This window comes from Mya arenaria, chromosome 7 (assembly GCF_026914265.1).
Source record: "Mya arenaria isolate MELC-2E11 chromosome 7, ASM2691426v1".
Taxonomy (NCBI): domain Eukaryota; kingdom Metazoa; phylum Mollusca; class Bivalvia; order Myida; family Myidae; genus Mya; species Mya arenaria.
Genome location: NC_069128.1, coordinates 61,177,860 through 61,192,608, shown reverse-complemented (window position 1 = coordinate 61,192,608; position 14,749 = coordinate 61,177,860). Strand labels below are relative to the sequence as shown.

Below are 14,749 nucleotides of genomic sequence, written 5' to 3'. Positions count from 1 at the left end.
GACACAATGATCAAAACAGAAAAAAGAACCACAAGACGACCTTTTGATATGAATATAAATGATAAGATACCATTACTTATGCATATAAAGTATGTTTATTAATAAATAGAGAAAGGGAGTTACAAATACAGTTGGGTGTTCTTCATTACCATAACGCTGTTTTAAGAAGTATCAAAGACGAATGAAATTGTAAGTTTCTTAAACATGGGTTATTAAAGTTGCCATACGGGTTTTGTTTAAAGCTTTACATATTATGTTGACAAGCTTAAACAAGTGTCAACTTCACGTAAAGCATACGATAAAGAATTGATATAAACCGCTTTACATGCGAAGTGTACGCGTTATATCGTCTCTTATCAAAACCGTTGACAGCTCTCTTAGCAAAGTACGTCAGTTGTTTACATTGAAAACATTTCGTGTGCTTTCCAATAGAAATAACTGTCGAGTTTTGATTCTGTGAATTGAAATACCGACTCTTTTCGAGTGTGCTTATTTTATGGATAAATGTGTTTTTGAACGATTATGTTTGGGTAAAGTCTATGGTAATGCAGGATTCTACCAATAACACGATCTCAATTAAACAAGGAAGTTAAAAGCTTTTCAATACAGTTCAGGTTGATTGTCTCCGGTGTTCAATGATTTAAGTACAGATTTTTTTTATTTCATGATAGTGAATCGAAATATACTTTTTGAAATCGGATTATAACAATAACTTTCAAATCAACATTTAAAATGGCATACAACCAAGTTCAGTGTGAAATGTGCTGTAAGGAACAGGCAGTGGGATGCTGCAATATATGTGGAAACTTTTGTGAATCGTGTTTAGTAATTCATAAAAAAGGAAGGGCATTCCAAACCCACATTCTGAAGACGTATGGAAAGGATGGTTACAATCCAAAGCGTATCTTGTATGACATCACAGAGGAGATGTGTAAACACCATCCGACTGAAAGGGCGTTACTGTTTTGTAAAATTCATGAATTAATGATCTGTGGTCTATGTTTTCGTTCGGATCATATTTCATGTGGCCATGAGGTTATTGACTTGTGTCAAGAGGCAGGGTTTATTGATTACGACCCCTCAAATGGTATGTCCGCAGCTTTAAACGAGATACAGGATGAAAATAAGCGCATGAAGGAAGAAGCGGGTCGACAAAAGAAAAGAAGTAATGTCAATGCAATGAAATGCAATAAAGAATTAGATGATTTGGAGGACAGACTTAAACGGAAAGTGGAAGATACGATAATTAGATTCAGGCAGGAAGTGCGTAAATTTCAGGACGAAAACATAGAAGCCTGTTCATGCATTTCATTTGTTTATAAGGAGAAAGTTTCTTGGGCTATTGAACAGGAAAGTCAACTTAATGAGTTTGTTAACAACTCGTTTAAAGGTCGCCTTTACCTTATGAACCGGAGTTTTGACAAGGAAATTCCAGAGGCCAAAAGGCAGATTAAAGAAGCTGAAAATAAGCATACCTTTAAACAGTTCTGCTTAAAGGAAAAAAACGGTTGCCTTAAAATGCTTGACTGAAGACTTAAGGGATGTTTGTGAACTTCAGGAGGAAGTGGATGGAAGCGACGAAGGGACAACATACTTAGTAGGGACTCCAATTCAAGAAACGCAAAAAGTATGCATTTAAAGTTATTTTTACGTGATCACGATGCATCATACAATGGCGACAGTTATTGAGTGGTGCAAGCAATGTTCTTAACAAATAAGCATCGTTTATAATTGTGTGTTCGGAATCATATTCTATCTAGGGAATACTACCATTTGAAAAAATATTTGATTATGTATTAATAATAGAATAGCGCATTACACGGATCAGTATTCACAAATGTAATATACAGGTTACATGCTCGGCTGGTCCAATAAATAAATATGTAACCAGCTATATTAGCTAAATAAGTACACACTAGAGTCCGGTAGTTTTACGGTTTATTGTAGAGTGTTCAATAACAACAATAATCATGAGAAATACCCCGAAAAAATCGCATTCTGGAAATAGATCAATAAAATCATAATTATAAGATAATACTCAATCTTATATATGCATATATCCGGTAAAGTTTATACTTATATATCAACAGCATATATAAACGTGATTTATAACAGTTTATAACAATGAAACGTGACCTAAATCCAATGGCAACGATGAAAACAAAGTACATAAAAAACAAGTATAAATACAGTATAATGACATACAAAACATAGCCGATTGTACATATTGTATCTAACAATGGCTTACCATTTGTGGAATGAAACGACATATACGTTCTCAACCGTCTCTCTCCCATGATGGGTTAGGACAAGTCCATGACTGAGGTTAGCTGTAATAAGGATCATTTTAAAAGTGTAAAAGATGTAGAAAAAGTGATTGTTAATTGATCAGTTAATTATCAGTTAGATTAGAATTTGCCGCCATCTTGAATTCGAGAAACTCGTGCAGAAAAGTAAATGTGCACCAAATACATAATTCATCAATACAAAGCACATATTAACTCATTGCAAATACAGAAAGGGTTATTGCAGATACAGTATCAGAAATAATACGCACCAAAACATATATCCAAATCCTGCACAAAAAAACAAAGTTGACTTCTACAAGAAGTCCAATCGCCCTCATCAAACACTGAATAAGAACTGCAATCATGTGACAGATCACATGATTGAAATGGCGGGAAAAACTATAATCCTATGCCAACATGGTCATGGTCAGAAGACAGGTAGTTGAAAATACAATGGTCACAGTGAATAAACCAAAAGAACATGAAAAGGTTACACACAACCAATTCTTAATCCATACAAAGAATTGTACCCTGTTACACAAAATGGGTGCATTTCCTGCAGATAAACTAGCGAAATGAATATTAACAATTGTGCTTTAGATGGAATAGAGTTGTTTTCTTTTTTATTTATAATCCGAAAACCGTTACGCACTGTTCATCAATGTTCATATAACTTTAATGCTTGACCAAAATAAATATCAATGGAACTCCTTCCTACAACCACAAGGCAAAACTATGTACAAGTACCTACAGATACATTTGTGCAGGTGTTTCCGCCATTGGGTTCATATATCATTTGCATAAATGAATCCGCCTTTGGGTTCATATATCATTTGCATAAATGAATAGTATTGAATTTAGAATTAAATGTTGTGATTACCTCCTTGAAAGGGTCAGCAAAACAGAAGCTAACTTTCAATTGTTTGAGTTGATCTAAATTATTTCTTTGTTTTACAAATACAAAAAGTATTGCGGTTATCAATCTTGTAGTAGTTCGGTTTAATGAAATACTTACTGACTTGCATCTTGTATACCCTTGCAAATTACCCCTAAAGCTAGTGTTCCCTTGAGTTCATGTGATGCATTATCCCCATCCAGAGGGTCAATATATGGCCGATGGTTCTAAATCATTAACTAAATATTATTTGCGGTTAGTTTATACATATTATTTTTACGTACTTAAACAACCATACAATGTTACAAAAATAATGTGTCGCAAGGCATACCAATTTCACTTTTTGTACAATGCAAATATGTTCCGTTACTTATGCCGTTAAAAACTGAGTAGAACGGGTAGAATTAATTGATTTATTTAAATACAATAGTAAGTTTCAAAAAGACAACAAGTAGCAAAAGTGAAACTATCATATAACGTTTTTTTTATTATTTTTTATTGTATATGCAGTTTACATCTTAATTTTACCATGGTTATAAGGTTGCAAAAGAGATCAGATTACAATGCGACACTATAGAGAAAGAAAACAAAGCTATTCTTCGGTCTAACTTTAGGAAGTAGAGATTATCAGAATAATCGCCAGTAATATTGACCTAATGCACACTCATTTAACAAAACAGCAAACAAATCTTCTTGGACATTAAGTGTTTGTTACGCATTGATTCAGTTTCTGTCGATAATCTTCATTGGGGACCGTGTCGTAACAGTTTGTGTTTGCTCTTCACTTCTGGCATTAGAATTAAAGTTATGAATGTAATGCAGAACATCTATCATATCGTTCGTCTGATTTTCATTCTTGCGAAGTTTTACAAGCGGTATCTGAAAAACATCAACGCACTACACATCAACTAGTAACAATCTCAAGTAATTGTTAATATAATTCATACCTTTTTTTCTACTTTCATGTCATATACATATTCAGTACAGTTATAGGCAATAGTATGCAAAGATTAATTTAAAGGGCCTTTTCATAATATTAATGGAATTTATGCCCTGGTTTAAAAGATAGTCAAATTAAATTCATGAACGAATGCAGCAAAATCCTTACATTGTTTCAGACGAGGACGGAGCTGAATAACGAGCTAAAACAAGTGAAACAGGACCTCGATAATTCAGAAAAGGTGAGACTCGTTTAAACAAATATCTAACAAACAGTGAAACCTACAAGAAAAACACTTATAGTTAAATAATTGATAGACTGTTGCAAAAAGCAAATGTTTTCTTTGTAATTAATTATTGCCATATCGTTTAAACCGTCAATGCCTTTGGTGTTTTTCTTTAAACCTCACGATTAGACTCTACGCTTAAGATATTAAAGATCCTAAAATGTTTACAGCAAGTCAGAAAGGGCTGGGAAGAGTCTGAAGAAATCAGACCAATGATATTCTTCACGGCGCTTTATTTCAAGCAATTGGAATATTTAACAATAAGTACGAATTATGTCAATCTATATGGACATTTGTATTTATCTAAGATGACAGATTGCATAATATGTTTAACCATGTTAAATGGTTACATTTTCCTAATACTAATTGATAGTGAATTAATAGTCAATAGTCAATATACAAGCATCGCATTACTTGTACGAGATGAGTTAAAACATAATTGCGACAAAGTCACATCTTCAAAATGTTTCGTTATAGGACATGCAATTGGCAAAAATCAGGCCACTTTTGTTTGACAAATTATAATGTTGATACTGTTATACTGTGATACTGTCATCTTGTTCAATGTAATATCAAATTATAATCAATAATAGACTATTCATGCGTAATGTATATCACATTTTCCTGTTATAAATCTTTGCCAAAGATTTCCTTTCCCTCGATTTACCCGTGCATTCCCAGAATTTGAAAACATGGTATCTGGATAGCACTTTTCACGAAGTAAAGTTAAAAAAAGGCTTTTTGCTGAAAGGATAGATCGCCCTTATTATATTCCCCATTTAAGGCATCATTTTCGCCATTAAAACCACCTTTGCCAGGGCTTAAATTTAGTTCCATGTCTTAAGGGGTTTGTTTGCATAATTCATATGTAAACTGTATTTATCTTCTACTTTGTCGCCACAAATAAAAGTTGTTGACGTAGTTGTATTGCTTTTATTTCATATTCCCCAGCATATTTATTGATTTTAAGTCAAACTTACTTGAGTTGTATCTTATATATTTGCATCAGTTGTTGTTGGTAATGGCAAATCACGATATAATCCAGCTATTTCCTACGGTTCAGGCGCTAGCTTAGCGCTGAATTTTTGAAATGACCGAGTGATCAATCAGTTCATAGTTTTATAAACATTCGTAAAGCATCATGTTCATTTTTAAATGGTCAAAAGTTAGAGAAATAAACCCCACAAAAGTTTTATGATATTTAACTTGTATTCGTATTCGTATTTCATATACACGTGATTCGTATTCGTATATCATATACACGTGATGTATGGCTTGCATTCAAAGTAGATTGCTTACAAACCCTTTGAAATTTTAAGATACAATAAAACTGCATTAGTACAGTGGAAATATCCACAATTCCCGTGTTATGACTTAATATCCGTTTTATTCGTCATCTGAGACATTGAACCATGAATTCGACTTTGCGGTTCAATGACTTGTCATTTCAGAATTTAATTATTATCGCGTTTTATATCGTAGAACTATTCATTGTATTAGCCTTTGTTATTCATCTTAACCTTCAAAATTTCAGGTGTTCTAACCAGTTAGGTATTTGTCTTGTATATCTTCCAAAGTCGTCGGTTCATAAATTACAACTTATTGGGCTGCTTATCTCGAAAATAATATATAAAAGGACCGGATTTTCCCATTCTGGTATAGATGCCACTTATATATATATATATATATATATATACATAATTGATTGTTGCTGATTTCTATTCATCTGTTGCGAAACAGAAAGCAGTAACTAGACTGTAATATTAATATCATCATTGTAAAAATGTGATTTAATATTTTTTATTTCCTTTACATTTAAGACGCTTTTAGAACCAGATTAGAACGACAATTATAGATCATCGGTCGTTATACATATCGGTGTTTATATTTTACGCAAATCATGTCGTAGTTAGTTTCTATCCAAAGTGACAGATGTGGAGAAGAATTTGTATATATATATATATATATATATATTTATATATATATATATATATATATATATATATATATATATATATATATATATATATATATATATATATATATATATATATATACTATTATCACATCTTAAATTATCTAAAATATTTACCATTTCAAAAAATCTAGATGATTTTATATTTAAACATAGATATCTTAAGTGACAAATAATAGTTTATTATTACACTGCATGTCGAGATTTAATTTGATTTGTATATTAAAATGAAAGTGAATTATAAATGCATTTTCAGTAATTGACGATAAAACGTTTCCAGAAGTAAATGTCTCTTTGAAACGATAAGATTTAACTTTAAGCTATTGTCTGTTATTCATCATGGCTGCACACACTGATTAGAACTGGTTAAGAAACACATCTTCTAAGCTTTGATGGTGTCTTGTTCTTGTTGTATCGACCATTATAGTAATCGTCCTTCTTATACAGAAACCATTTATAACACAATAACCAACCTTCTTCGATTTAAGACGAGGAAGACACTATGTGAGGAGCTGAAACAAGTAAACAAGAACCTAGCTCATTCTCAAAAGGTAAGATATTTCATTAAAATGCGTGTGCCATATAAAACAAAAAAATATAAGGTTACACATGATTTTGTCATATTTTACGAATTTTCATTAATCACAATGCCATTTGTGTATGTGAAATAAAAGTATAATTACAACATCCAACTTTATGTTTCGACTCGATTCAGACAAGGAAGGTGTTAAAGCTAGATCTACTGACAGCGAAACAGGGCAAAAAGAAATATGAAAAGGTGAGCTATACATTGGTGTACATGTACAATACTTATATATATGTACATGTAATTTGGTCAATTACATAAAGAACAAGAAGGTCAGCAAACATTTGAAGGGACTGACATTGTTTTATTATAATTATTACTATTATTATTATTATTATTATTATTATTATTATTATTATTATTATTATTATTATTATTAGTATTATTATTAGTATTATTATTATTATTTTCATTTCTATGAGTGTTAACATATTACCTACTCCAACATGATGTTATATCCATTTTTAATGTGATAATTTAATATCAAATTAGTAGTGATTTCGGGATTCTTTTGATGTAATTTATATGACAATATATTGATGATTTTTAACACGATTGTGGTTGGATCAAAAGTTCTTCAAAGTGAGACAGGTCATAGTATTCCCTGTAAGATCAGAGCAGTAACTTATGGTGTAATATGGTAAATATATGAATTTGTATTATTATGGTGATTACAAACCGTAATCATAATGTTTGTAGGATGTTTGATATTATATAATTCACCATTAGATAAATTTACTTATTAAAATGAAAATTTATCAAATTATTTAACATACATTAAGAACTGATTATCAATTCATATAGAAACAAATATCAAATATTTGCATTAATAGAGTGTTTTTAGAACAATTTGTGCGTTTATTATTCAAAAGCCAAAGGTCTTCGGACAATTTATATATAGAATTTGGCTTTCATAATAATGAATAATGAATTTAAATGATCAATTTCGTTAGATTCATCAGTTCAAAAAATTTAAGTTTTCTGCATCCAATATTTCAAAATCTTAAAATGTTAGAAAAATGTTTACTTTAAAATACTTTCTAAATATATGTAAGATTTATATTCATTTTCCCATCAAATTCGACATCATTCGCTCCCGTACATAAAGAAATTAAAGTGTTCATACGTGTATTATATCAAAGACAAAAGTCGGTACTTTTTATAAAAAAATGGTCACCTTCATGTATATAACTACAAAGTTGCATCAGCCTTTTACTTAGTTAATAAAAAGTTAAGTGAGGTTTAGTGAGGTTAAACATATTTTATATTAATACGTGGTGATTCGCAATCCGAACAAATCCGAAGAAATTGCGTTTATCTGAAAAATAGCAATTGGAGAAGAGCCGTAAAGTTTAGGAATTGAAATGGAGGCGATAATATTGTGCAATAAATAAAAGTGTTTGTAACATATAAAAGCAAATATTTATGTTTGTTGGCTTCTAGTGCATCTATTTTAGTGAGTATACCTACCATATATTGTGTCCTTATTTATAAATCGTGTTTTTGAAGGAACGGGCAATAGCACAGATTAAGTGTCCACACTCCAATGAATACTTTGTCTGTAAGTTTTTCTTACTCAATTACGTTTTATACATGTACACACAATTTTAATAAATTAACGGTAAATTGTAACTATAATATTATTTATTTATACTTGAATAAGTGGTAAATGATCATGTTATTGTAAAGTAAAAATAAATCGGTACCTTTGTCCATTTTTCGGGTGAGAATACCCTTTTTGTAAATAATTAAAATAGGTATATGTTCGAGTTCGATGTATTGATATGAGTTTGTTGCTCTTTTGACCAAAAAAAAAACAACACCAAAATGTGTTTAGTTATTTTATTACAAGTATTCATAAGTCGGTCATTCTGTTTAAGGGAGACAGCCCACTGGAACAGCCAAACTGGAACAATACACTGGGCTTATCGAGTTGGCTTTTACATTCCAGGATGGTATTCAGACGGTACTCTTTTGAGTAAATTGTTTTGCTTCTTCAATGCCGAGCCTCAGAAGGACCGAATCTACGAATAAAACAGTATAATTATATAGTACCGAAAATGTTTATTACCCTTAAAAAATGTTATTGAAAATATATTTCAAATGTGCAATTTCACGAGACGAAATACAATTGATATTTCACTGAAATGCACAGTTATTTGTTTTTGTAGCTTACAGCATACTCAAAATAAGGTCAATTAGTATTCAATTGATGAAATCAAAGGCATTCCAGAAACGACGTCATTGATATGATGTCAAGTTTTAGTTTGGTTTTAGACAGCAGACCGGGCCAAAGATTCAGAATAGTGTTTATTATTGATACTGCACTGTTCAGAACAGTGAAATAACAATTAAATCGCACTGATATGAATCTACAAATCACCTAGAAGCATAAAATAAAACAACAAAACACAACAGCATTATATGTTTGTTTGTATTCGCCTTTTTATGGGTCTGGAGGCTGTCTGGAATAGGCACGCAAAACAATTGTTGGATTACAACGCGACATGTAACTTTGAATTTGCAGGAAACAACAATGCTGTAGTGTTGACATGTGAGAGGAATGACCAAATTAATGATACTTACATGTTTGATCAAATGTGCTCTACTATAATTACGCTTAAATTTGTCGTTAACTATTATTAAACAAATGCTTATTTACATCTACTTAGTCTAAATAAAGGTAACATGGTTCGCAGCTGTCAGACACCTTAGACTATATTCAGCCAAGAGTTGAACAACAAGGTTTTACTTCCTTTATATGCAAACATACTAATACAACTTTCTAATGACTGAACCGATATCAAATTTAGCTACAACATGTTTGAGAGTTATAACCTGAACAAAACATCGTAGTACTTACCAGCGATGTTGCACTTATTTATCTTTACAATATGGAATAAATTATTCTCCTTACATCGACTTAAAACACGCATATTTTGACAATCTTTCAATGAGAATATTGGATTTAGCAGTTTTACCAGTGAACTATTCAAGTTTAACACAATATGATTATCATATACATCCTCATACTTTGATATTATTAGTACAATTAAGGAGCATTACAGATATGATAGAATTGTACATTGTTGTTTGTTCTGTTGTTGCCAATTGGTTTGAAACAGTGAAATATCATTTTTATTTCACAGATGAATCTTTCTTAATCACTAGAATTCATATTATGAATTGAAATACCTAACACATTTTATTATGTATTATGATTTTAATAATCCCGTATCCTACTTGAAGAGATACCATCCATTCCCGGGGAAACCATATAAAGGTGGCACTTTCGTAGGACGTTTGTCAAACGACGTTGAGGGTCTGGCGATATGTAGGATGTTGAAGACGACGTTCAGGAGAGGGCAGATGTTTACTATTGGCAAAGACGAGAGAGTTATCATGGATGGCGTCTCACTGTATGGCGGTAATTGGTAAATATAGAAAGGGCCAGCTAGTATGTTGGCTGTTGAGGTCAATGTTTATGGCTGATGTCTACTGGTGGGAAAGACCGGTAAATTATTCCGGATTGCGTTACAATGTTTGATGGTTCATTTTAAATATAGTAATGGCGGCCATCATATATGCAGAATGTTGAGGCAAACGGTTAGGTGAGGACTGATGTTTACTGTTGAAAAAGACTGGAGGGTTGTCCTGGATGGTGTCTCACTGTTTGAAAGTGGTTTATCACTGTTGATTAGTTGCGTCAAAATGCTGAATGATACAACATGTACTTCCTTGTTAGAATTGTTGCACTGTAGTAGACTGTTGTCAAAGATGTTTTAATATATAATGGTCCATGTTCTAAACGTTATGTTTGAGAATCAGTATTACTGGTAAGTAAGAGTCTAATATCATCATATGTAGCCTGTGTAAGACGGTTAGAAGGAGACGACATTCTGTTTGACTTCTTACTGTTTAAAGGCCAAGTGGTGGAGTTCAGCATGGATATGTAAATTTACTGTGTGTATCAATATCAAAAGCAATTTGTGGTTGTATGGACGCATACGTTCTGTTTGTTTGTTGTGTTTGTTGGTGAGTCATTATTTGATGACATTACGTACTGTTTGACTGTGCGTAATGGGATTATGATAATTCTGACGAAAAGTAACATAACAAACTCTGAAATGAAATTAGGATCTTTAATTAAACACAACAGCGTTCAGATGTCTTGTTTCAATAATACGTATTACTTAAGTATTCAACATTAGATTTAGATGGAATATAACCGTTTCATTGGAGACCAATGGGAAACAAAACAAATCACCAAAAACCACCAAAACCTTGATGTTGAAGATAGAATTGTAAGACCGTGACCTTCAATCTTTTCAACAACTGATCGTGACCTTCTGACATTCAATTGCAAGGTTCCAATAACCAGGGTCCGCATGCGATCATGGCAAGTCCAACTAACTTAATACTTATTAAATTACTAGTTCACTTTTTTTCCCCACTGCTTCTGACTCCGGGAGACGGTAGCCAGCAGGTCCATCACACTTTTCATTGCAACATTGCCTGATATAGCACGTCTATTTGCCACAAGGCCATCCGCCATCCCTATCCCTAGCCGGTACCAATTTGCCTCGTACTCATGACCCGCAAGAGATCGATATTGGCGGGGGGGGGGGGGGCACTGCCAATAGGAAGCTTTTGCAGCAAGGCGTTTAGACGCACAAATGGAGCCGTACAACACTAACTGTTTGCAGCATCACCTCAAACTGCTGAAACAGTTTTACAAGAATTAACTGCACCTTACATTGAAACGATAACAAAGGGCTAACAATTCTAATTTCAGTTTTAACGTTTTCTGCAAATCGATACCAATTAGTAAACGATATACATAATAATTATGACTGGTGTTTTTTTCAATTTAAAGCAGACCTGTAGTCAAGTTTAACAGATGAATCCCGACTGCGTTGAATAAATTTTAACTAACAGTCTACAAATCACGCACCACATTGACCTGCCAAACCTTGTCTGGAATATGGACCACTTTTTTCATAACATTGAATCCACATCAAAATGTCCTCTCTTATTTCTACATTTATCCTTTTATCTTTGTAATAAGCCATTTTAAGCCCACTCATTGCGTCTCAAAAAGTCCTACTAGACCACAATGCTTGACTACAGAAACATAGCTTCCAAAAGAACGACTGAAGCTCTTTTAAGATTAGTTTCTTTTTTTGTTCTAGGCAACCAAATAGCAACCTCAAGAATTGTTCTCAATTTTTGAAGGGATACTAATAGTCATTCAATTTGAATCCGATTATCAACCTTGAAACGTTATTACTTTCGTTGGACAGTCATACTTTATTTAGCAACCGGAATCCGAATTTCAGAACAGGTTCGTTTAAATGCGGTGACTAGTTCTAAGAACTGGCTAGAATTGGCAGCCCTTCTAAAAATGAAGTCAACTAAAACTTGTCCAGAGTTTGAATCCCAGTTTCTTACTACCAATTCTATGAATGAATGAATGTAGCAAAGGAATTACGACCACAAAAGCGGAAGTCGCCAGGATAGAATCTAAGCAACGTAACGGCAGATTTGATGTCTTTTGAGGGCAGATACTCCAAACTAATGATCATGTCAGCATCTTTGTCAAACGATGTGTCATTTACAGAAGCCTTTCATTCATCAAAACCATCATTAACCCTGTATCATTTCAGGTGTGACAAATATGAAATAAAACGCCAGCCCCTATCTGGCCCTAAAGCACTTTATTTGTCCAACTTACTTTGAACTTTTACATAATGCATTTTGCTGATACAAAGTTAAAATCAGAAGAAACTATGTACGAATCTTAACTTTACCCGTGCTGAAACTTTTAGAAATTGCTGCCTCTTTATTTGGAAATACATTGAAATATTGTGTAACCTTGTCAATAATTATTCAGGACTTTCTCAAATTGATTGAATTTTGTTGATGAGCCTCTGAGACCAATTAAAGCGGCTTAAGGCATGGATGTTTGAGATCTTGACCTGAATGTGGCCTGGTTACCAGGATTTAAAGTGGTGTGGCCTGAGTTTTCACGTCCTGGAAAAATGGTCATGTCCGCATTTAAGACAAGCATGCTGGTAATTGCAAACATGCCTTAAACACCTAGTGTAGTTGAAATCATATTATTTGGTTTGGTTTTTAAATGATTTGGCTTTCCTGCATCAAGTGATTGTCTTGGGGGCCATATGTATATTAGCCAACACTCCATTTGTACGAACCCACGATAATTGTAGCCTTTATTCTTTTAATGATACACTACTTTAGTGATTCTACCTAGCCTGATTATATGCAAAAATTGCATCAACTCCTGTGTTTTTTTCTGAAATTATTGTTTACAAGACTTTTCTGTCAGCAAGAGGGCCTCTAACAATGCTTTTAACTCGACAAACATGCCCGAAATGAGTTGGTTTTCTTAAAGTGCATTATAGACACGATCACCTAAAGCTGATTGCAAACTATGCAACTGCTGTTGGAAGGTAAACAAGGTACTTGTCGGGAAATCCGCCAATGATCAACATTCACTGATGCAGTAACTGCGTTTTTCAGACCTGCTAACATGTGGACCTCGGGCTGATTTTGTTTCGGGAATTACTGGCTTTGGACATTAGACGCATCATATAATGGCAGAGCTGGCCTCGCCTCCACACCATTCTTACTTTAGCGATCCCTAACGATGATGTTAACTCGTCCATGATAATGCAATTGAGAGATTTTCTATTACAAAAGTTTCTTACCTTCGCAAGATGGTGAACAATGTAAAGTTACCTTACAACATGCGAAAACCAAACCAGCACAGGTATCCCGAAAACTGCTAACAACACAAAGCTCCACGCTCTCCAATGAAGTTGTCCATTTATTAGCAATAGACTTATTGTATTTGCGTTTAAATAATACTTCATAGTTTATCTTGATAATGAATACGATGAAATTTAATTAATAAGTGAAGATAAAAGGCACCAATTCTTAATTTTGTAATATTACTGTAATACAGTTCACGAATGATTAAATATTATATCATAAGGGGAAATGTATTTGAAACAGAATTAAATTAACTGAATTATTTAATTCATAATCGTTAGAGATATAACGTTCTATAGTCAAACTTAATGATATTGATTTTGAAACCAAGTTTTCACTCGGTTAATATACAATGTAATTATTTGTATCTTGTTCCACATATATATAATGGACAAGAGTTATTAAGTTCAAAACCTAAATAAAATATTGATGGACATTTTACTGTTTCTGTCAATATAGCTGTTTCTTTACAATTATTTTTAGGTTTGCGATCACACTCTTTCCAAGCTACATTAGTTACACACAGACAGTGAAAGCGGAACTGGCAACCAAAGGCATCACAGAGTGGACCATAGACAAGACAGAGAAGCTGGAAGGGACTTTCACTGTCGCTGTGCCGTAAATTCCATCGGTTACAGCGCTGAACGTAGATCATAGAAAGAAACTCAGGAAGATGTTCAATGTGAATGTGCGAATACACAGGCTAGTTGTTGAATAGTTTGCCTTGCATAGTACAACAATGTAACTTCATCCATTATCCTCGTTATTGAAACACTAGAGTGAACACAAGTAGTTCAGTTGATGCAGCTGTATACTTATTAGGCCGCAGTTTGGATACATAAATGTTTTTCTTATTTTGTGTTCCCATTGCTTTCAATATATGTATGATTGATTCGATCACCCTACACAAAAAACAATCCATTCTACGTTCAAAATTTATATAATTAAAGCATATTTGTCAGAAATATAAATTAAATTGTTAAA

At 32.9% G+C, this 14,749-nt stretch overlaps 1 protein-coding gene across 1 annotated transcript; it reads left to right on the top strand.

Moving 5' to 3' along the window:
* Nucleotides 1-732: 732 nt before the first annotated feature.
* On the top strand, nucleotides 733-14,387 carry LOC128241311 (uncharacterized). The gene is made up of 6 exons (XM_052958245.1): nucleotides 733-1,263; nucleotides 4,302-4,364; nucleotides 6,873-6,935; nucleotides 7,100-7,162; nucleotides 10,220-10,404; nucleotides 14,249-14,387. The coding sequence occupies exons 1-6, from the start codon at nucleotides 733-735 to the stop codon at nucleotides 14,385-14,387; spliced, it is 1,044 nt and encodes a 347-aa protein (XP_052814205.1).
* The last annotated feature ends 362 nt before the right edge of the window (nucleotides 14,388-14,749 follow it).